Below are 25,479 nucleotides of genomic sequence, written 5' to 3'. Positions count from 1 at the left end.
TGACATGAGAAATTATTTTGTTACAATCTCTTCTTTATGAATTACACTTTTCCCTAACTGTTACGCCTAAAATCTGATGTGGTAATATTGGAGCAACTTATCTTGTGACAAATCCTATTTTTCATACTCGAACCAAGCATGTAGAATTGATTTTTATTTTTTTCGTGAGCGTGTGACGACTCGACAACTTTCAGTTTCTTACATCTCTACTGAAGAACAAATTATTGATATATTTATCAAGTCATTTCCCAGACAACATTTCACTAAGTTAGCACTCAAACTCAACATTCAAGCACTCCCATTGAATTTATCGAGGGGTAATGACGATAATGGAAAATAATCTCGAATTGATTTCAATCAATTGAGATTTATTATATTTGGCATCACAATCAAGATCGACATCACAATCAAGATCGATATGAATCAAATAGAAAAAAATAATACTTCTAAATCTATTATATTTATTGCTATGCTTATAAATTGTATGTCATATTTAATCTTTCCATTATTGTTTAGACAACTTGTATAAATAAACCTATTGATTTTAGTAAATATCAATGAAAGAATTATTCTCTATTTTATTTTTTTTCTTCATCTATTAGTTCCAACAAAGATGAATGTTGAGAAAGGAAAGGTCGATCGTTTCGGCTAGGTGCTGCGTGAAGAAAAGGGCAAGCTTCCTACCAGTATATGTGTTGGAAATGGGGAGAGTGGAGATATGGGAACATGACCCATGTTCTCCACTACTCATAATGGAAAAGGTCCATTATGCCCCTGGTTTATTTCCCTATATAAAGGGGATGCGTCCAAGGATCAAGTAGGAGAATCAGGGGGTGTTGGAGACGAGAGTAAGAGGTGAATATCCAAGGCAGTGGGATTTGGTTTGTGGAATTGCGGAGGGCTTTCCGATCCTGTGATCGCTCTTCCAACAGTGAGTTTTGTCATTGCCGATTGCGGATCTGCGGGAGATCGCTGTAAGTTTTTACCGCTTTTAATTTAATTAATTCATCTATCATGCATTTAGAATATAGATCTGCATTGGTATCAGAGCACAAGTTATTTCTAAATGCTTATAGACGAATTATGAAATTGTCGTACGAATGTTTCCTCGTTTGTTTTGTCATTTCCCGTCGCTGTTTTGCACGACTAATGTGTCGTAGCATACACGTTGTGCCAAATTTGTAAAATCAAGACCGCTGGATTTGCCGGCGACGGCAGTCCGTTGTCGTCGTTGGCGTCCTGGCTGGTCGGCTATGTGTTGGTGGCTAGGACAGGCAGAACCACTGTCGGCGATCTCATCGAGCCTAATATTGACTGTTTTTTGGTGCTGGAAAGAACCGGCTACCACCGGCAGAGGCTGGCGATAACTTCTAGTTTGGCCGGCGAAGTGATCATGGCTACCTCGCGTTGCAACCTGTGTTCGTCGCGGGAAAGACGGCGTGCACAACGTGCACGATCTGCGGCGTGCGAACGTGGCCAGCGGGTGTGGGCAGTGGGCGGCGGAGAAAATGCGATGCTAAGAAAAAGGAAGAACGTGCTTCGTGAGGAAACATTTCATAAGGAAAAGTTTGATTTAAATAAATTAAATTTATAAAAAAAAATATGTTGTCGCATGCAATTATAAAAAACCAAAACCTTTTGGTTTCGAATAGTTCTTCCTACAAATTTTTTTTAAGCTTCTGTGTTTAAAAAAAAATTATTTGCATGGTGAAATTAATTAAAATTAGGATTATTGGTCCATTTTTAATTAATTATATGGGTTTAAATTGATTGGTCTAATTAGACCTAATTTAGATTAAATCATTAGTTGGTTTAATCAAATAAATTTGATCTAAACCCGAATCAATTTGGGTTGATTAATTGGACTTGAACCAAATATGATCAAATGACCAGATTTGGGTCAGATTTGATCAAAACAATTAGATTTGTTCTAATTGGTCGGACTTAAACCAATGGACATTGGTTTGATCAAACGGACCTGAGTTTGATCAATAAGTTTGAAATTAGTAGAAATGAACTTAGAGAAAAAGTAACAGAATATAGGTACAAAAATCTCTGCCCAATTAGATTAGTTCTAATTATGGACAATGGACCGAGCTTAGGATCTGGATCCCTAATCAACCGATCCAATGGGTCTGACCAATTAGATTAGTTCTAATTGTCGACTTAAACTCCTGAAAATCGAGAAGATTTATTTTTCTTGATTTATTATGTTGGTATTATGCCTATATAAATTGAAATAAGCCAATTTTATACTGGTTAGTCGGTTTTGTACTGACTTATTTATTTTCAATTTTTCAGATGGCTAGTCATGATTTACGACAACATGAGCTTTGGGAGGAGATTAAGGAGCTTGATTTCGACCCCGTTCAAGGACTTGGATGACTTATTGGTCGGCTCAATCGGTTGTTCTGGAAATTCGAGCGAGAAGAATTTCCAGAACACACACAGAAGATTTGCTCTAGTCTATTAACTGCCGGAAAATCTTAGGCAGATAGCATTCCAACTTTGGGATGATTATGATGGACACATCTCGTATTCAGAGATGTGCAGACAGTTACTTCATCTCTATTGGGGTCCTGAAGACCCAGAGGAGGATCCAGATGAATCTGAAGAGGATTCAGAAGATCCTGTAGATCCTCCAGAGGAGGATCCAGAAAAATCTGAAGAGCTTTCAAAAGATCCTGAAGATCCAGAGGAGGATTAAGATGAATCTGAAGAGGATCTGGGAGAGTGTGTGTGGGATCCAATTGAAAATCTTGAAGTTGTCCTACCTGTGATTACCTCAAATAAATCTAGGCTGAGAGGGATTATTTTGGCCACTGCACTAGTGTCTGTCCTAGTGGGAGTGGTAGTTGCCTATCTAGTTTATTAGTGTTCTGTTATTTTTATTGTCGTTTTGTATGAACAATAGATAGTCAATTTCATTCATGTCAGTTAGTTATATGTTAACATTATGCAGCGTAATTTTATGTTAATGATATATTCATTTATTTATGCTGTTTACTTGACATGATGCATGATTAGTTCATGATGTATTAAATGATTAATTCATTTAATTAAAAAAATCATGATATATTAAATGATTAGTTTATTCAATTAAAGAATTGATGATATTAAAAATGATCAGTTCATTTGTTGGGATGTATGTAATAGAATTGATTAATATTAATTTGATTGGTCATACGGATGATGAGTGAAAACATAGTTGTCACTTGATTTTGTAAACCAACTCAAAGTAATATTAAGTCAATCATAAATTGCATACATATGATATACACTGAATACTAAATAATATATTTATTTATGATAGATTATGGCAACCAAAAACATAATAGCTGAACTCAATAAAGGTGAAAAACTTAATGGAGATAATTATAAGATCTGGCACCTCAAGATACAATATGTACTTGAGGAACAAGAAGTTCTAAAGGCTGTAAATAAAGTTATGGAAGTACCTGTAGATGGTCCCACTGCACAACACAGACGAGATCTTGATGTCTATAAGGCATGGAAGAAAAAGGACTCCACTGCAAAGGGCATATTGATTAGTTCAATGGTAGATGACCTAGCTTTTGAGTATGAGTCATATCTTACGGCTCATGCAGTCTGGGTAGCTCTTAAAGAAAAATACAGTGGAGTAAGTCTGAGCAAGCTTCGACAGCTGACAATCAAGTTTGACAGCTACAAAAAGCGTCCAAATGTATCAATGGTTCAACACCTCAGGGAGATGTCGAACATGATTCGGGAGCTTAAAACTGTTGGTTATGAGTTGACTGATGAACAACAAGTTCAAGCAATTATACGTTCACTTCCATATTCTTGGGAGACCATGAAGCAGACCTTAACTCACAGTAAGAGTATCAAGACTTTCACTAACGTCTCACGGCATGTAGAATTGGAGGCGGAGAGAGTTAAATCCGCAAGGATTTCTGGACAAGCCTATGTGGTTGTAGGTTCTGCTGGATCATATGAATCCAAGAAAAGGAAATGGTTCAAGAAAGGGAAGGGAAAGAAAAGAGAAGCTGCTGGTGTGGGATAGGGCCCAATCAAGAAGATAGTCAAGAAGACTGGAAAGAAACCTAAAAACAAGTTGACTTGTTTTAACTGTGGCAAAAAGGGTCACTTTGCTCGGGAGTGCACTGAGCCGAAAAAGGTAAATCCAAGTGTGTCTTCTTTTCAAGAGCATTTTGTTGCTAGTTCAGTGTTGTTAGCTGATTCTTATCCTTTGTGGATTATAGATTCGGGAGCAACCAACCATGTAGCTCGGGAATGAGTTACATTTTTTGAGTATCGTCGGGTACCAGCTGGCAACAAGTGGATCTATGTGGGAAACAATGCAAGAGTTGAAGTCAAAGGAGCCGGCACTTGCAAACTCAACCTCCATGGTGGTAGAGTTTTGTTTCTACATGATATCTTGTATGCTCCTGAAATTCGACGGAATCTTGTTTCTGTTATGTGTCTTCTTGATTTAGGGTATTGTATTAATTTTTAGAGTTGATCTGTTGAACTTAAGATTGACTCAGTGTCAATCGGATATGATTTTTTAACAAATGGTTTTATGGTTCTTGATGTAGAACCAGATGTCAATTATGCTATTGATGGTTGTTTTTCAAACATTGCTTTAACTAGTGATGCAGATATAACTGATGAGGTTTGGCATGCTAGATTAGGACACATAGGACAAGAATGTATGAATCGGTTAGCTAGAGAGGGTCTATTGGGCACTCGGGCTAAGATTCAATTGTCTATATGTGAGCATTATCTTGCTGGAAAAGCAACTAGGAAACCATTTGGTAAGGCTATTAGATCTGAATCAACATTGTAGTTAATTCATTCGGATATTTGTGGTCCAATGAATGTGAAGGCTAGACATGGAGCTTCCTATTTCATTACATTTATTGATGATTTCTCTAGGTTCAGTCATGTGTATTTGATTTCTCACAAATCTGAAGCATTAGATTGCTTCATTCGTTATATAAACGAAGTTGAGAATCAAACGGAACGTAAAGTTAAGACTTTACGCACTGACCGTGGAGGGGAGTATTTGTCTGATATGTTCAAGACAATATGTAATGATAGAGGGATTATTAGACAGCTGACAATCCCTGAAACTCCACAGCAAAATGGGGTAGCTGAAAGAAGAAATATGACTTTTCTTGAAATGGTTAGGTCTATGATGGCGCAAGCTAATTTTCCAATCTCCTATTGGGGAGATGCATTATTAACTGCAGCCTGTATACTTAACAAAGTATCTTTAAAGTCAGTTCCATCTACCCCATATGAACGTTAGACAGGTAGAAAACCATATTTGAGTAATCTGAGACCCTGGGGGTCAGTTGCTTATGTTCATGATAGTTCTCACAAGTATGGAAAACTAGGGCCTAGGGGTAAGAAATGTATCTTTATAAGATATCATAAGACCTCCAAAGGTTATGTTTTCATAGGTGAGCAACTAGATGGAACCATCTCTGAAATAGACTCGAGATATGCGACTTTTCTCGAAACAGAGTTCCCAATCAGAGGTGATGTTGATAAAAATGTTCCTCTATTTGAGGAGGATGAGATATTATCAACGAGAGAGGTGTCAAAAGGGATACCTGAGTCTAGTCAACCGAGTGGGAGTGATATGTCGAGTCATGAGTTGACTTCTCAACAACCCAACTTATGGAGAAGTGTTCGTAAGATCAAACCTAAGAAGAGGTTTGATATTGAGAATGAGGCATTGGTAACACTTCCAATTGATGATGACGAACCTCAATCTATTGAGGAAGCATTGGGATGTAGAGTTAGAGAAAAATGGAAAGCTGCAATGGTTGAAGAAATGGAGTCCATGATTCAAAATCATATTTGGGACTTAGTCGATCTTCCTCCGGGCCGAAGGGCTATTGGGAATAAGTGGATTCTCAAAATAAAGAGGAAAGCAGATGGATCGATTAACAGATACAAACCTCGTTTAGTTGCAAAAGGATATACCCAATTGGAGGGTATTGACTTTGAAGAGACATTTTCTCCCGTAGTAAAATTTTTATCAATAAGAGTTATTTTGGCCTTTGTGGCACATTATTGTTAGGATCCTTCGTACGGAGGCTAGAGAGGGGGGGTGTGAATAGCCGACCCCAAATCGTCGCGTTTCTACAAACTAGGTTAGCGCAGCGGAAAATAACACGTAGAAACGAAGGAGAAGAAAACAAACCTCAAACAAACAGATGTAACGAGGTTCGGAGGTTAGGGCTCCTACTCCTCGGCGTGTCCGTAAGGTGGACGAGTCCAGTCAATCCGTCGGTGGATGAGTCCCCGGAGAACCGGCTAATACAATATACTCCTTCTGGGTGGAGAAACCTCGCCACAATGTTTCTTGCACAAGCAAGATAGGAGTACAACAGATACAAGAAAGCAAAAGACAATATGAAACACTTGCTTGCCTTTCTTGTTGACTGGAGTGATGAAGCAGCAGCTTCACACCAGCAGCAGCTGACGAGAATCCAGTCGAGAAGCTCACGCGAAGCTTCAGCTGCGAGGAGCTCAGCAAAGCTCTGATAGCAGGTAAGAGCAGAAGCTCTAGAGCACAAGAACAGAAGTTCTAAGGAGGAAGCAGTAGCAGCAACGAAACCCTGTAGCGTCTTTTATACCTGCGAAGAAAAACACGAAGGAATCTAGCCGTTGCGTCGCAACGGCTAGTGCCCTGATCGGTCCACAGACCGATCAGGAGTGTGCCTGATCGGTCCCCAGATCGATCAGCGCTTTCTCCCGAACTCCGCTAGCTACTGATCGTGCTCTGATCGGTCGTGGGGACCGATCAGGGTATGGCCTGATCGGTCTGCTGACCGATCAGGGCTTATTGAGTGCGGTTCCTCGCACTCCTCAAGATCGTCACCTGATCGGTCGGCAGACCGATCAGGCTCCATGCTGATCGGTCCCCAGACCGATCAGTAAGCTCACAGAATCGATGCGTGCCTTCTGTTTGTTATCTGATCGGTCACCAGACCGATCAAATACACAAGCGTATCACTGGATCGGTCTGGTGACCGATCCAGAGCTTGGTTTTTGCCCAAACCAAGTCCCAAGTCTCCCAAACCAACATCCGGTCAACCTTGACCTGTTGGTACATCATGCTTAGCATCCGGTCACTCCCTTGACCTGCTAAGACTCCCTACCAAGTGTCCGGTCAATCCCTTTGACCCACTTGGACTTTCCTCTTTGTGTCAAGTATCCGGTCACTCCCTTGACCTACTTGACCTTCTCAACACCAGATGTCCGATCACCCTTGATCCATCTGGATTTTCCCTTGCCTGGCTTCACTCACCAGGACTTTCCACCTGCCTAACATCCCAGTTAGGACTTTCCCTCGTGCCAAGCTCCCTGCTTGGACTTCTCCGTGCCAAGTCTCCATACTTGGACTTTTCCAGTGCCAAGTCTCCATACTTGGACTTTTCGCGTGCCAAGCTCCCTGCTTGGACTTTTCCAGTGCCAAGTTCCCTGCTTGGACTTTTCCGTTGCCAAGTCTCCATACTTGGACTCTTTCCCAAATCAGGTCAACCAGGTCAACCTTGACCTACGGTTGCACCAATAATCTCCCAAACATCTATTCTTGTCCCATATCAAGAATACAACTCTTCCACGAGTGTCAAACATCAAAATACAACTCAACTAGGTCAACCTTGACCTAAGGTTGCACCAACAATCTTCATAAGTCAAACATCAAAATACAACTCGAGTCAGGTCAACTCGAGTCAGGTCAACCAGGTCAACCTTGACCTAAGGTTGCACCAACAATCTCCCCCTTTTTGATGTTTGACAAAACCATAATCAAGTTAGGTTAATCCGATAACCTAACTTAGGTTTCCCAATGTTCTTCAATGTTCTTCCTTGAACATTATCTAGAACATTCTCCCATTCTCCAACACTCTCCCCCTTTTTGACACACATCAAAAAGAGAGAATTAAGGTCAAGAGTTTTCTCCTAATGAAAGTCCCATACCTTTCATTGAAACTCTTAATTTCCCCCTTGATACTAAACTCAACAATCAACTTAGTGACAATCCTATGTCACTAATCCTCAAAAGTCTTAAGGAGTAAAAACTCCCCCTAAGAGTCAACTCCCCTTGACAATTAGATAAAAACTCCCCCTAAAGGTCAACTCCCCCTTGACCATTGCACCAACAATGTCTTGGAGAGTTTCAAACCTTTAGAAACCCGAAACTCAACTCCCAAAAACTGAAATTTCAGACACCTGCTGAAAATCAGACACTGGCACGCACTGATCGGTCCTCAGGCCGATCAAAAACCCCCTGGATCGGTCCCCAGACCGATCCATGCTTCATTGATCGCACTGGCCTTCACCAGATCGCACAAGCTCTCTGGATCTTACTGGATCAGTCTGCAGACCGATCCATGCTTCACTAGATCGGTCCGCAGACCGATCAGGACTTCCCTGGATCGGTCCCCAGACTGATCCAGACTCTGACAGGAGATTTCTGAAATATCCTTCCCGAAATTCAGAAACTCCTAGAAAATTCCAGAAAATTCGAAAAATTGTGAAATTTTGAGGATACATTCCTCATAACATATACTATCATGGAAAAATAGTTTTCTATGAAAATAACTTCTATTTTTCAATCTTGATACAAAGTTCAAAAACTTTGAAATAGTTCAAGTTTAACTCAACTTTGTATCACAATGTTCAATGATGAATGCAATCACTAAGATGGCTTCATCAAGGTTTTCCAAATCAATTTCAAAATGATTTTAAACCTTTTAATTTAGGACCATAATTTTAGGGCTAAATGTACATGACTTGTACACAAGCTTTCCCTATGATCCTCCATTTCTTGAATTAGGCTCATCTAGGTACAAGAACTATGCACCTTGATCCTAATTCATGATCCTAATATCTCACACACATCTAAAGTGTATCAAACACATCCATGGCAATTTTGATGTGAGATATGGGTTTAGGTATCTTAGACTAAGGTCTCATGCATTTTCTAACCACAAATTTGATCTCAATATCAAAATGTGTTTTTCATCCTTAAATCAATTCAATTGATTATTAATGCAAGAGATGATGACATGGCATAAAATGGTATCATAAATGAAAACATGTGCCAATGTCATGATTGTTGGTTGCTACTCGGAAAACCTGGAGGTTCCACTGTACAAAAATTTTGTACAAAGGTCTGAACCTTTTCCTAGCTACCATGTGTTCTTTTAAATTAAATTTTGGATCGCCTGCGGAACTTAACACGTTTGATCCAAAACTTAATCTATTTGTTCTTTTAGGTTTTGACTTGGATCTCCTGCGGAACTTAACACGTTCGACCCAAGTCACCTTAAGTTATTAATTCCATTAAATATTAATTTCCATAATTGGTTCCCAGTACTGACGTGGCGAGGCACATGGCCTTCTTGGATATGGGAGCAACCATCACCGACTAGACAAAACCTTTTATAGAAAGCTAATATTTAATTTCCTAAAATAACTTTAGGTTAACCGAAAAGAACAATCAAATCACAAGGGAAAGAAAAAAAAAAGAACACTATATCGAAAACAAATTCGAAACTCTAGAATCGTATGCCTCTTGTATTTAGTATTATTTCCAAAAATAACTAGTATGATGCGGAAACAAAAATTACTAGTTATACCTTTTAGAAAGACCTCTTGATCTTCTACCGTATTCCTCTTCTAACCTCGGACGTTGTGTGGGCAACGATCTTCCGAGATGAGAACCACCAAGCACCTTCTTCTTCCTTACAAGTTTCGGCCATCAAAACTTCTCCTAGGATGAAGAGGTTCGGCCACCACCACCATGCTCCAAGGGATGCTAGAAAGAGGCTTCTTTCTCTCCTTCTTCTCCTTCTTAGATCCGCCACCAAAGATATCTCCACCATGAGAAGGTTTCGCCACACAAAGGAGAGGAGAGGAAAGAAAGGGCCACACCCAAAGAGAAAAGAGAGGAAAATAGAATAGAGTCGTTCCTTGAAGCCTCCTCTACCCCTCTTTTATAATCCTTGGTCTTGGCAAATAAGGAAAATTTAATAAAACTTCCTTAATTCTTTTGCCATTGAAAAGGAAAATTTATTTAATTAAAATAATTTTCTTTTCAAATTATAATGGTCGGCCACTCTTCTCCCCAAAACAAGGAGAGTTTTAATTAAAACAAAATTAAAACTTCCTAATTTGTTTCTAGAAATTTATAAAAATTTCTCCAATAATTTTAATCCCTTCATGATTGGTTAATAAAAGAAATTTTATAAATTAAAATCTTTCTTTTAAACATGTGAATAATTTCCAAAAGGAAAGTTATCTCTAAAATTAAAATCTCCTTTCAATCTACAAATAAGGAAAGATATTAAATCTTTTCTTAATCTTTGTAGAAACTAATAAAAGAGAATTTTTAATTTTTTAAACTTTCTTTTAAATCATGAATATAATTAAAAGGAAAGTTTTTACCAAAATTAAAATCAACCTTTTAATCTACAAATAAGGAAAGAGATTTTAACTCTTCTCTTAATCTTTTGTAGAATCTTATAAAAGGAAGGATTTAAATTTTTAAACTCTCTTTTAAATTATATTATCCACATAAGAAAAATTTTAAAATTAAAATTCCTTTTTATTTTAATAGGGACGACCACATGAATTCACCCATGAACATACCCATGGCCGGCCCTAGCTTGGTCTCCAAGCTAGCTTGGCCGGCCCCTATAGGATGGGTAAGAAGGTGGGTATAGGTGGGTATAGTACTCTATAATTAAGAGGCTACGATAGGGACCGAGAGGAGGAATTGGTTTTGGTCTCCCGATAAAATTAAGCATCCCGTGTTCGCCCCGAACACACAACTTAATTTTATCAATAATAATTCATTCCACTAGAGAATTATTATTGAACTACCGCACCAATCCCAAATTACATTTTTGGGCTCCTTCTTATTATGAGTGTGTTAGTCTCCCCGTGTTTAAGATATCGAATGTCCACTAATTAAGTGAGTTACTGACAACTCATTTAATTAATATCTAAATCCAAGAGTAGTACCACTCAACCTTATTATCATGTCGGACTAAGTCCACCATCAGGGTTTAACATGATAATCCTTATGAGCTCCTCTTGAGGACATTATCAACCTAGTATCTCTAGGACACAGTTTCCTTCTATAATCAACAACACACACTATAAGTGATACCATTTCCCAACTTATCGGGCTTATTGATTCATCGAACTAAATCTCACCCATTGATAAATTAAAGAAATAAATATCAAATATATGTGCTTGTTATTATATTAGGATTAAGAGCACACACTTCCATAATAACCGAGGTCTTTGTTCCTTTATAAAGTCAGTATAAAAGAAACGACCTCAAATGGTCCTACTCAATACACTCTGAGTGTACTAGTGTAATTATATAGTCAAGATAAACTAATACCTAATTACACTACGACCTTCTAATGGTTTGTTCCTTTCCATTTTGGTCGTGAGCTACTGTTTATAATTTATAAGGAACTGATAACATCATCTTCTGCATGTGACACCACATACTATGTTATCTACAATATAAATTAAATGAACAACTACAAACAAATGTAGACAATTTGACCAAATGTGATTCTTTATTCATAATAAATATTTATACCAAAAGCTAGGCTTTTAGTATACACTCTAACAATCTCCCACTTATACTAAAAGACTAAGCTGCCATATCTGCTGTCATACATCTGATTCCCATGCCTTTCAAAAAGCTCTTGCCTTAAGGACCTTAGGTTATCATCTGATGCAATCTAGGCGGCAACAACTTCTCCTCGTTATACAATTTCTCGTATTGGGTAGTACTTGCGCTCTATTGTGTTTACTTGCCTTATAGACTCATGGTTTCTTCGAGTTTGTTACTGCACCATTATTATTACAATAAATTGTAATAATCTTTGGACAAAGTAGAAATCATATCTAAGTCTATTTTGAGGTAATTAAGTCATTCAGCTTTTATGGCTACCTCAGAGGCTTGCCATATACTCAGCTTCTATGGTGGAGTCCAGAAAAACACCTATGCTTATCACCCTTCCATAGTTATGACTTTTCCTCCTAAAGTAAACACAAAACCCCGAGGTCGACTTATTATTGTCCCTATCCGATTGGAAGTCAAAATCCGTGTAACCCACAGGGACCAAATTAACTGTCTTGTAAGCTAGCATATAGTCTCTAGCGCCTCTAAGGTACTTTAATATATGCTTTACTGCAGTCCAATGTCCTTGTCTAGGGTTGCTTTGATATCTGCTAACTATGCCCTTGGCAAAACAGATTTCTGATCTCGTGCATAGCATACATTAGGTTGTCTAACTGCCGAAGCATAAAGAACTGCCTACATGTCCTCAATCTCCTTTGATGTCATCGGAGACATCTCTTTAGATAAAGACACTCCATGCTTAAAAGGTAAGAAACCTTTTGAGGAGTTTTGCATGCTTAAAACGAGCAAGGATTTTCTGATGTATCAAGCTTGGGATAAGTAAAATATATTTTTTCTTTCGATCCCTTATTACTTTGATCTCAAAAATATATACATTCTCCCAAGTCCTTTATATCGAATTATTTGGACAACCATACCCTTACTTCTGACAACATTTTGATATTGTTTCCAACTACCAAAAATGTTATCTACGTATAGTACAAGAAATACCACCACGTTTCCATCACACCTTTTGTATACACAAGACTTATCCGTTTACTCAATAAATCCATAGGTCTGGATTACTTTGATAAACCGGATGTTCCAAGACCTTGAAGCTTTGCCTCAGTCCATAGACTGATTGAGCTTGCACACAAGATGCTCTTAGCCCTTTGCAATGAACCCTTCTGGTTGCTTTATATGGATGCTTTCATCAAGACTTCCATTAAGGAATGCTGTCTTGACATCCACTTGCCAAATAGATGAAAGAATCCGGATAGACTTAAGCATGGATACCAGTGAAAAAGTTTCCTTTTTCATCAAGCCTTGCTTTGAAAGTTACTACCTTCCTTTCTATCCCTCTTTTCCTATTATAGACCTTTTTACACCCAAAGGCTTTTACACCATTTGGTGGTTCTACAAGCTTCCAGATTTTATTAGAATACATATATTCTAATTCTGATATTCATTACTCTTTTCCAAGATGTTGCATCTTTATCTTGGAGTGTTTCTTCATATGTCCGGAGATCAGGTTCATGTCCTCCAGGGATCGAGTCCAAAAACTCTCCCAAAACATGAATCTTTTTAGGTTGCCTAACAACCCTCCCACTACGACAAGACACTTTCTGCAATTGTGTATCATTTGTGATACGTGTTGCAGTTTCCTTGTGGTATCTCATCTTGTACAGTTGGTACTAGATTAGATATGCCTTTTATTATTTCCTTAAGAACAAATTTTCTTATGGGCACATGGTTTATTACATAGTCCTTTTCTAAAAATCGGTCATTGATACTAACAATGATCTTCTGATTTTTAAGATTATAAACCTACTTTCATTTTACTAGGATAACCCACAAACAAGTGAATTCCTGTTCAACTTATCATTGTCTCTCTTCTGCATATGTGCTGGACTTCTCAAATCCGAATATGCTTCGAAATAGGCTTACGCCTATTCAGTAATTCTATATGAGTAGAGAGTTCTGACTTTAGAAGGTACTATATTCACTCCTGTTTCCAGAGTATATCCTTAAAATGATTTTGATAATATTCTTAATAACTCATCAATCTACTTATTTCCATAAGAGTCCTATACCTTCCTTTTCCTACACCATTCTGTTGGGGTGTACCAGGTGCAGTTAGTTTGGATTGAATCCCTACTTCTGATAAATGACTCCTAAATTCTCCCAAGAGGTACTTGCCACTAAGATCTTACCGTAGTGTCTTGATACTTTTACTTTGTCGTTTCTCCACATCAGCCTCGTACTCTTTGAACTAATCAAAGCACTTAGACTTGCGACACATCAAGTAAATATATCCGTAACTCAAATAGTATTCTATAAAATAGATGAAATATTTGAAACAACCTCTTGCCTGGATGCTCATAGGATCACACAAATCAGAATGATCCAATTCCAATATATCTTTGACTCCATACCCCTTAGACTTAAAAGCTTCTTGGTTATTTTTCCTTCCAAGTAAGACTCGTAGGTTGGATAGATTTCCACTGCTAATGAACCGAAAAGTTCATCAGCTACCAATGAATCCTACTTAAGTTAATATAACCTAGCTTTAGATGCCAAAGATATAATTGGTTCATTTCCGAAGGTTGCTTTCTCTTAAAGTTAGAAGATGTGTTACTAATTTCTATTTGTTGCATTGTGGGAGTTATTGGATTATAAATTTTCAACTAACATACCAGAATAGATAACTTCCCTATTTTTCTTGATAACAACTTTGTTATCAAAATAGACACAATATCTATTCTATAATAGTTTAGAAACTGAAATCAGGTTCTTTCTAAACTTAGTATGTAAAGACAATTTCTAATAATCCATATTTTATTTCTATTAGAGAATAAACCTCTCCCACTGCAACAGCTGCTATTTTTGCAGTAATGCCCATGTAGATGGTGTTTTTATTTTCATTTAGTTGTCGGGGTTCCTGGAACCCTGCAATGAATTGCAGACATGATTAATGGCATTTGTATCTACACTCCAGGTTCTGGTAGATAACACCACTAGACATGTTTCAACTAATGAATTAAATACACCTAAATTGTTCTTAGTTCTAAGAGGACAGTCTACCTTAATGTCCAAATCCTATTTCCAATCAATTATTATTGGGACCACTAAGTCTATCCTAAAGTATATCAGCTAGGGATTGATCATCATCCTAAGAATCACAAAAATATTTGGTTAAGACCAACTCCTTAAAAATCCCCATGAATTTTGTATGCCACGTTAGTGTGGACGTATACAAATTCAAAGAGGAAATTTTATCATTTAATTTTATTATCTCGTCAACCTTACTTTATGACGAATAAAATTAATAGTTGATCTATCTTTAATCAAATATTTGGTCAAGACTCTAAATTTAAAATAATATTGATTCCTCTAACAATACTATTTAAATTTACCAACACGTCAAAACACCGTGAATTTTGCATGCCACGTTAGTGTGGACGTATACAAAATCAACATTTGTAAGAGGAGGGTTTTACCCATTAACTATCTTGTCAACGTAACTTTATGATAAATAAAATTATCTCAAACACCGTTAATTTTGTATGCCACGTTAGTGTGGACGTATACAAAATCAATCATTTGTAAGAGGGGTTTTAACCCTTTAATTTTATTATCTTGTCAACCTAGTTTTATGACAAATTAATAGTTGGTTTCATTTGGTCACACAAATAATAGCAGTGACTCCGATGGGGAGGATACTATTAGATGTGTCTAAGTGTATACCATTACTTGACACTAAGTCCATTAATAAGATTATGCCACTTCCGTTGGGGAAGATCACACGCTCTTAATTAACTTCCTATAGTCATCCAGAAATGGAAGTCTGTTCTAGTGATCCGCAAACAAGCTCATCCGTTATGGAGGAAGGCACTCAGAGCCAACGTGCAAGCTTATTTGCATCACTTACAAACCAGTAATGGAGACCATGAGATTTACTTAAAAATCCCTCTCCCACTTAGTTATTTATAAATGAGGAATTTTAACTATGCTAGCCTACTAAACTTGTAAACTAACATGCACACACAGCACAATATAAAAGCAATAAATAGAAAAATCTAATTTTCAACTATTATGGCTTTTATCTCTGGTTGTCCTCCGTGTGTTGTCATCCCAAGCTGCTGCCATATTTGGCCAACGCCACCGGGTCTAGCTGTCGCATCCATCTTGCTCCTAGTTCCGCTGCGCCTATGGTCCTTAGAAGGTTCCACGCTTTGCAAGATTCGATCCGCGACATAAATAGAATTTTACATTTTGATCCTATATTCCATAAAAGGAATGTACATGTATCTAGATCAAAAATAAAATCCTAATAAAACTAAATACAGCTCCTGCTGTATTTTAATACAATCATGCGCACACATATAAATGCCCTTGACATGTCCAAGGGTCCAATCACATACATAATAACTAAAAGCCATAATAGTTGGATCCTGTATCCACAAAGTTAGCACATCCTACTATTAACCTGCCTAAATTATGTATGACATGTGCATAATTAACCTAATACCAAATACACAGAGGCAAAACCCTAGCTCTGATACCAATTGTTGGTTGCTACTCGGAAAACCTATAGGTTCCACTGTACAAAAATTTTGTACAAAGGTCTGAACCTTTTCCTAGCTACCATGTGTTCTTTTAAATTAAATTTTGGATCGCCTGCGGAACTTAACACGTTTGATCCAAAACTTAATCTATTTGTTCTTTTAGGTTTTGACTTGGATCTCCTGCGGAACTTAACACGTTCGACCCAAGTCACCTTAAGTTATTAATTCCATTAAATATTAATTTCCATAATTGGTTCCCAGTACTGACGTGGCGAGGCACATGACCTTCTTGGATATGGGAGCAACCACCACCGACTAGACAAAACCTTTTATAGAAAGCTAATATTTAATTTCCTAAAATAACTTTAGGTTAACCGAAAAGAACAATCAAATCACAAGGAAAAGAAAAACAAAAGAACACTATATCGAAAACAAATTCGAAACTCTAGAATCGTATGCCTCTTGTATTTAGTATTATTTCCAAAAATAACTAGTATGATGCGGAAACAAAAATTACTAATTATACCTTTTAGAAAGACCTCTTGATCTTCTACCGTATTCCTCTTCTAACCTCGGACGTTGTGTGGGCAACGATCTTCCGAGATGAGAACCACCAAGCACCTTCTTCTTCCTTACAAGTTTCGGCCATCAAAACTTCTCCTAGGATGAAGAGGTTCGGCCACCACCACCATGCTCCAAGGGATGCTAGAAAAGAGGCTTCTTTTCTCTCCTTCTTCTCCTTCTTAGATCCGGCCACCAAAGCTATCTCCACCATGAGAAGGTTTCGGCCACACAAAGGAGAGGAGAGGAAAGAAAGGGCCAGCCACACCCAAGGAGAAAAGAGAGGAAAAATAGAATAGAGTCGTTCACCTTGAAGCCTCCTCTACCCCCTCTTTTATAATCCTTGGTCTTGGCAAATAAGGAAAATTTAATAAAAACTTCCTTAATTCTTTTGCCATTGAAAAGGAAAATTTATTTAATTAAAATAATTTTCTCTTTTCAAATTATAATGGCCGACCACTCTTCTCCCCAAAACAAGGAGAGTTTTAATTAAAACTAAAATTAAAACTTCCTAATTTGTTTCTAGAAATTTATAAAAATTTCTCCAATAATTTTAATCCCTTCATGATTGGTTAATAAAAAGAAATTTTATAAATTAAAATCTTTCTTTTAAACATGTGAATAATTTCCAAAAAGGAAAGTTATCTCTAAAAATTAAAATCTCCTTTCAATCTACAAATAAGGAAAGATATTAAATCTTTTCTTAATCTTTTGTAGAAACTAATAAAAGAGAATTTTTAATTTTTAAACTTTCTTTTAAATCATGAATATAATTAAAAGGAAAGTTTTTACCAAAATTAAAATCAACCTTTTAATCTACAAATAAGGAAAGAGATTTTAACTCTTCTCTTAATCTTTTGTAGAATCTTATAAAAGGAAGGATTTAAATTTTTAAACTCTCTTTTAAATTATATTATCCACATAAGAAAATTTTTAAAATTAAAATTCCTTTTTATTTTAATAGGGACGACCACATGAATTCACCCATGAACATACCCATGGCCGGCCCTAGCTTGGTCTCCAAGCTAGCTTGGCCGGCCCCTATAGGATGGGTAAGAAGGTGGGTATAGGTGGGTATAGTACTCTATAATTAAGAGGCTACGATAGGGACCGAGAGGAGGAATTGGTTTTGGTCTCCCGATAAAATTAAGCATCCCGTGCTCGCCCCGAACACACAACTTAATTTTATCAATAATAATTCATTCCACTAGAGAATTATTATTGAACTACCGCACCAATCCCAAATTACATTTTGGGCTCCTTCATATTATGAGTGTGTTAGTCTCCCTGTATTTAAGATATCGAATGTCCACTAATTAAGTGAGTTACTGACAACTCATTTAATTAATATCTAAATCCAAGAGTAGTACCACTCAACCTTATTATCATGTCGGACTAAGTCCACCATCAGGGTTTAACATGATAATCCTTATGAGCTCCTCTTGAGGACATTATCAACCTAGTATCTCTAGGACACAGTTTCCTTCTATAATCAACAACACACACTATAAGTGATACCATTTCCCAACTTATCGGGCTTATTGATTCATCGAACTAAATCTCACCCATTGATAAATTAAAGAAATAAATATCAAATATATGTGCTTGTTATTATATTAGGATTAAGAGCACACACTTCCATAATAACCGAGGTCTTTGTTCCTTTATAAAGTCAGTATAAAAGAAACGACCTCAAATGGTCCTACTCAATACACTCTGAGTGTACTAGTGTAATTATATAGTCAAGATAAACTAATACCTAATTACACTACGACCTTCTAATGGTTTGTTCCTTTCCATTTTGGTCGTGAGCTACTGTTTATAATTTATAAGGAACTGATAACATCATCTTCTGTATGTGACACCACATACTATGTTATCTACAATATAAATTAAATGAACAACTACAAACAAATGTAGACAATTTGACCAAATGTGATTCTTTATTCATAATAAATATTTATACCAAAAGCTAGGCTTTTAGTATACACTCTAACAATGATGTCATGACATAAAGTTTGAAACTTAAATAAACATGACATAAAAACTAGCCTAAGCATTATCATGACATTTCAAATGATAATGAAACTAAACATGATGTCATGACATGTGAGGGCAAACAATCATGGCAAGATTTAGCATAAATAAATATACCTAGATTACCTATCTAAGTATCCTTAACCACTTGGCTAACTTCAAATTTAATCCTAGATTGCCCCAAAATGCCAAAATCCTAATTTTGACACTTCTTGAACTCTAGATTAATTCATGCCACTTAAAGATCAAATTTATCCTCAAAACTTGGCATGTTTCATTTTTCCTCGAGAGTTCTCTAGATTTTCCCAAATTGTGCCAATTGAGATTAAAAATGAAATTTCCAATCTTTAGGCACATTTAACTCTTCAAAGGAGTAAATGATAATTCCATTTCATTTTCAAAAGTTCTCAAAACCTTAAAAATGCTCCTTGAGTGTCAATTTCCTCAAAGTTGGGTTAACTACCCTTCTAATCGGAGTTGACACTCTCTAACCCATCTATGGGGTAGAGAAGATGGTCCTAGGAACCCAATACCTATTAGAGCTCATTGGGTTCACTAAATATTCACTAGTGATAACTTCCCTAGCAACCCTCCTAATGACCCTCTTAGGCTTTAAAGCCTTGGTCATTTGGGTCTCATCAAGGTCAACTATAGAGGTGACTCCCCTTGTGACCTTGGTAATGGTCTTCCTAGCCCTAGGCTTTGTTCCATAATCGAATGAAACATTATGATAAGTGGGCTTGACCAATTGGGACTTAGGTTTGTGACCCAAACCTTTCTTGTCCTTGGACTTGGGTTTTTGACCCCTAGACCCTAGAGTCAAATCCTTAAGAGCCTTTTCTAGAGAGTCAAATCTTGACCTCAAGACTTGATTTTCTTTCTCTAATACCTCAAGTTTTGATTTATCATTTTTCTTTGAGGTATTCCTAGGCATGTGTCTAGATGATTTGGGATTTCTATCTAGATTTTCCTTAGCCTTAGATGAGTTAATTCTAGGGTTAGCATTTCTAGAATTGTTCTTATCTAGGCTAACATGCTTGGCTCCTAAGCACATGTATCGATTTCTAGTGTTAACATGCTTATCATTATTGACAATGGCAATAAGACTACTAGCATGCATCCTACTAGAATTGCAAGAATGAGCTTTAAATGTTACCTTAGGGTTTGCCTTAGCTCCCCCTTTACACGTGTTTGGCCTCTTGTCCTTGTGAGGTTGCCTCCCCCTTGGACATTGACTCCTATAGTGTCCCCGTTGCTTGCATTGGAAGCACACCACGTGCTTCTTGCTCTTGCATGTCGGGACTCCGGCTTCCTTGACCTTTGGTGCCGGTGGAGTCTTTCTAACCCTCTTTGGACACTTACTCTTGTAGTGCCCAAACTTCCTACACTCAAAACACATTATGTGTAATTTGCTTGAAATCACAGTGTTTGAGTTACCTAGGGTTGTGGATGTAGATGAGCTTTCTTCTTCATCCCTTCCGGAGGTAGATGCCTCTTCTTGCTCCGATCTTGAACAAGAGCTCTCCTCCTCTTCTTCCTTGGATGTTGAGTAGCCCTCAACTCCCAATTCGCTTCCTCCATGATGTGAGCTACTTGGCTCACTAGGCTCCTCTTCATGGAATTTTGCCAAATTGTTCCACAATTCCTTGGCGTTGTTGTACCTATCTATCTTGCACAAAACATTATTAGGTAAAGCAAATTCAATAATTTTTGTTACCTCGTCATTGATTTCGGATTGTCGGATTTGCTCTTTCGTCCACTCCTTCTTCTTGATAGGTTTTCCTTCCTCATCCATCGGAGGGGAAAACCCTTCTTGTACACAAAACCAATTTAACATATTAGTCCTAAGAAAATACATCATCCTTACCTTCCAATATGTGAAGTTGTCGTGAGACTCGTAGAAGGGTTGAATCGTGACATCTTCTCCATAGAGATCCATCTCTAGCCCGTGCTCCCCCGGGTGTTGATCCGTCGAAGAGCGGCCTCGCTCCGATACCACTTGTTAGGATCCTTCGTACGGAGGCTAGAGAGGGGGGGTGTGAATAGCCAACCCCAAATCGTCGCGTTTCTACAAACTAGGTTAGCGCAGCGGAAAATAACACGTAGAAACGAAGGAGAAGAAAACAAACCTCAAACAAACCGATGTAACGAGGTTCGGAGGTTAGGGCTCCTACTCCTCAGCATGTCCGTAAGGTGGACGAGTCCAGTCAATCCGTCGGTGGATGAGTCCCCGGAGAACCGGCTAATACAATATACTCCTTCTGGGTGAAGAAACCTCGCCACAATATTTCTTGCACAAGCAAGATAGGAGTACAACAGATACAAGAAAGCAAAAGACAATATGAAACACTTGCTTGCCTTTCTTGTTGACTGGAGTGATGAAGCAGCAGCTTCACACCAGCAGCAGCTAATGAGAATCCAGTCGAGAAGCTCACGCGAAGCTTCAGCTGCTCTGATAGCAGGTAAGAGCAGAAGCTCTAGAGCACAAGAATAGAAGTTCTAAGGAGGAAGCAGTAGCAGCAACGAAACCCTGTAGCGTCTTTTATACCTGCGAAGAAAAAACACGAAGGAATCTAGCCGTTGCGTCGCAACGGCTAGTTCCCTGATCGGTCCACAGACCGATCAGGAGTGTGCCTGATCGGTCCACAGACCGATCAGCGCCTTCTCCCGAACTCCGCTAGCTACTGATCGTGCTCTGATCGGTCTGCTGACCGATCAGGGTATGGCCTGATCGGTCTGCTGACCGATCAGGGCTTATTGAGTGCGGTTCCTCGCACTCCTCAAGATCGTTACCTGATCGGTCGGCAGACCGATCAGGATATCGCCTGATCGGTCCCCAGACCGATCAGTAAGCTCACAGAATCGATCCCTGCCTTCTGTTTGTTATCTGATCGGTCACCAGACCGATCAAATACACAAGCGTATCACTGGATCGGTCTGGTGACCGATCCAGAGCTTGGTTTTTGCCCAAACCAAGTCCCAAGTCTCCCAAACCAACATCCGGTCAACCTTGACCTGTTGGTACATCATGCTTAGCATCCGGTCACTCCCTTGACATGCTAAGACTCCTTACCAAGTGTCCGGTCAATCCCTTTGACCCACTTGGACTTTCCTCTTTGTGTCAAGTATCCGGTCACTCCCTTGACCTACTTGACCTTCTCAACACCAGATGTCCGATCACCCTTGATCCATCTGGATTTTCCCTTGACTGGCTTCACTCACCAGGACTTTCCACCTGCCTAACATCCCAGTTAGGACTTTCCCTCGTGCCAAGCTCCCTGCTTGGACTTCTCCGTGCCAAGTCTCTATACTTGGACTTTTCCAGTGCCAAGTCTCCATACTTGGACTTTTCGCGTGCCAAGCTCCCTGCTTGGACTTTTCCAGTGCCAAGTTCCCTGCTTGGACTTTTCCGTTGCCAAGTCTCCATACTTGGACTCTTTCCCAAATCAGGTCAACTAGGTCAACCTTGACCTACGGTTGCACCAATAATCTCCCAAACATCTATTCTTGTCCCATATCAAGAATACAACTCTTCCACGAGTGTCAAACATCAAAATACAACTCAACTAGGTCAACCTTGACCTAAGGTTGCACCAACAATCTTCCTAAGTCAAACATCAAAATACAACTCGAGTCAGGTCAACCTTGACCTAAGGTTGCACCAACAATTATGACTTAGAATTACATCAAATGGATGCAAAAACCACTTTCCTTAACGGTGATCTTGACGAAGAAATCTATATGGTTCAACCAGAAGGTTTCATTGCTGAAGGCCAAGAGTAGAAAGTATGTAGACTTAGAAAGTCTATATATGGGCTAAAGCAAGCGTCAAGACAATGGAACATAAGATTTAACGACGTCGTTTTATCTTATGGTTTTGAGATGATCAATGAGGATCATTGTGTTTTCCTGAAAAGGGAAAAAGGAAAGTATGTCATTTTATCATTATATGTTGATGATATGCTGATAGCTGGAAATGACATAGGATATGTGAATGAAGTCAAGAAGTGGCTATCATCACAGTTTGATACAACAGATATGGGAGAAACTGAATACATCTTAGGAGTGAAGATCATAAGAGATCGTCCTAAAAGACTTTTGGGTCTGTCACAAGAATCTTATATAAATAAGATGTTACATTATTTCAGCATGTCTAATTGCAACATAGAACATACACCTATTGTGAAAGGTATTGTGTTGAGCAAGAGTATGTGTCCTAAAACTCCAGAGGAAATAGCTTAGATGAATAAAAAACCATATGCCAGTGCTATTGGTAGTTTGATGTACACTATGTTGTGTACACGTCCCGATATCAGCTATGTTGTGGGCTTGGTCAGTCTCTTCCAGTCAAACCCAGGACCAAGATACTGGAAGGCAGTAAAAAGGATATTCAGATATCTGAAGGCGACAACAGATTATTGTCTCTGTTTTCAAGGATTAGATATGAGTCTGAAAGGTTATTCAGATGCAGATTGGGCTGGAGACCTGGATGATAGAAAATCCACATCAAACTATGCATTCTTGTTGAATGGTGACATCATCTCCTGGAACAGCAAGAAACAAGCTTGTGTAGCTTTGTCAACTATGGAAGCTGAATATGTGGCATGTTCAGCAGCTGTGCAAGAAGCAGTCTGGTTGAGAAGGTTTCTGAAGCATCTGAAAATTACTGAGGATAGTGGGAGTCCAGTAACTGTCTACTGTGACAGTCAAGCTGCAATAGCTTTTTCCAAGGATCCCAAATATCATAGCAAAGGCAAGCATATAGAAATTAAATATAATTTTGTAAGGGATATTGTGGCTAAAAGAAAAGTCATCCTTGAGTATGTCCCTGCACGTGTTATACTTGCAGATCATTTTACTAAGCCAATGACTAAAGAGTCATTTAAAGAACATGTAAAGTCTTTGGGACTTCGTAGAATATAACACCATTGAAATAACAATCAGACTTTGTGTTTTGATTGTGTCATTTGCCATAATTTATTCAGTGTATATGTTGTATTTGTTACATTCATATAAGATCTCGGTGAGCATGTTGGCAGGTGGAGATTGGTCCACTCACATGGACAATCATCTCTGTTTGTTAAGTACAAATAGGGATAAGACCGTTACTTATGAAACAGCTTACATAGCTGAAATTATGAAATAGAGACAGATTCATAAGTTGAGGTCGCCTTGATAATTGTGTCAAGATGAGATCATTTATGTGTAAATAATATCTAAGTAAATGAACCCACCATTTACTAAACCTGTTGAAGGCCAGATTAGAATTTATATGTTGAATTCCGGATTAGACGTTAAGTATATCTAGATCAAAATCTGTACGATGTTAAATTTGAAGTCAACATGCGCTTTTTTAGTAAAGAGAATAACATCGTAGCATGTGATTCATACCACATGTGCTATTGCGACAATAAAGGTAGTAGGAGAAAGAATTTCTGTTTCTCTACTATGTGAGACCTTTGAGATTATATATTAATCTCAATTTTTGCCTTAGTGACTATTTAGCTGTTTACTTGAAGTTTTAATCAGTGTCTGCTATTTTAGCGTGTATCCTATGGCTATAGATGATTCGGTCTATGGAGCATAACTAGGAAAGCAACTGATTAAAATGAATTGATTCTAGCTAAAAAGGAAGATTAAATATATTTACATCTTTTGTTGTTATTCACTGGTCGACCCATTTCTGTTATGTACGGAAATGAATGTGAATATAAGATATGGAACATGCTCATGACAATATGATCATTATAAGGGATTAGAGATGTTCATATCGATGTAAATGAAAATTATTTAATCTGGGTAAATAGCAAGACATGGATATCTTCAAGATAATGGTTGTGCCACTTGAAGATTAGATGGATCCTAGATAAAGGCTATGTGCTACCAGGAAAGTGGCTAAGTACCATGAAGAGTGTGTCTCTAATTTATTTGAGCAGCTAAGCAAAGTGTAACAACTTTATTAGCATTGATTGCTCAACGAGCGGCTAAGTCAAGGTGTAACAATCTTCTTAGCAACTATCGCTCAGTGTGCTTGCTGTCGCACGAACCATTTTCTCTAAGTATGGATTGGATGTTCTCATATGGTCTATGTGACCAAACTCTCTAATAGTCTATGTGACTCATTAAGTCTTTGTGACTTACCTGAATGAACTAGTCTTAGTGACTTACCTTGGACGAGTGGGAGATGTTGGAAATGGGGAGAGTGGAGATATGAAAACATGGCCCATGTTCTCCACTACTCATAATGGAAAAGGTCCATTATGCCCCTGGTTTATTTCCCTATATAAAGGGAATGCGTCCAAGGATCAAGTAGGAGAATCAGGGGGTGTTGGAGACGAGAGTAAGAGGTGAATATCCAAGGCAGTGAGATTTGGTTTATGGAATTGCGGAGGGCTTTCCGATCCTGTGATCGCTCTTCCGACAGTGAGTTTCGCCATTGCTGATTGCGGATCTGCGGGAGATCGCTGTAAGTTTTTACCGCTTTTAATTTAATTAATTCGTCTATCATGTATTTAGAATATAGATCTATAATATGGAGATGGAAAAGGGCAAGAGTTTCAGAAGAAGATAGCAATGTCGCTGCCTTGCTACAGGCCACTGCTCGACATCGGCCCCCTCGTTTGCGCTCGTTTGTGAACGAGCTACCTGGCGAGGCATCG

General features: G+C 38.2%; 1 protein-coding gene across 1 annotated transcript in view; it reads right to left on the bottom strand.

Moving 5' to 3' along the window:
- Positions 1-1,120: 1,120 nt before the first annotated feature.
- Positions 1,121-25,479, bottom strand: part of LOC122033843 (agamous-like MADS-box protein AGL104) — a 29,280-nt gene continuing 4,921 nt past the window's right edge. Inside the window, exon 12 of the mRNA XM_042593005.1 lies at positions 1,121-1,516. Within this exon, the coding sequence (XP_042448939.1) occupies positions 1,121-1,516 (396 nt within the window). The remainder of the gene's footprint in view (positions 1,517-25,479) is intronic.

This window comes from Zingiber officinale, chromosome 11B (genome assembly GCF_018446385.1).
Source record: "Zingiber officinale cultivar Zhangliang chromosome 11B, Zo_v1.1, whole genome shotgun sequence".
Taxonomy (NCBI): domain Eukaryota; kingdom Viridiplantae; phylum Streptophyta; class Magnoliopsida; order Zingiberales; family Zingiberaceae; genus Zingiber; species Zingiber officinale.
Note: the sequence above shows the minus strand (reverse complement) of the source record. Positions and strands in the feature narration are given on the sequence as shown.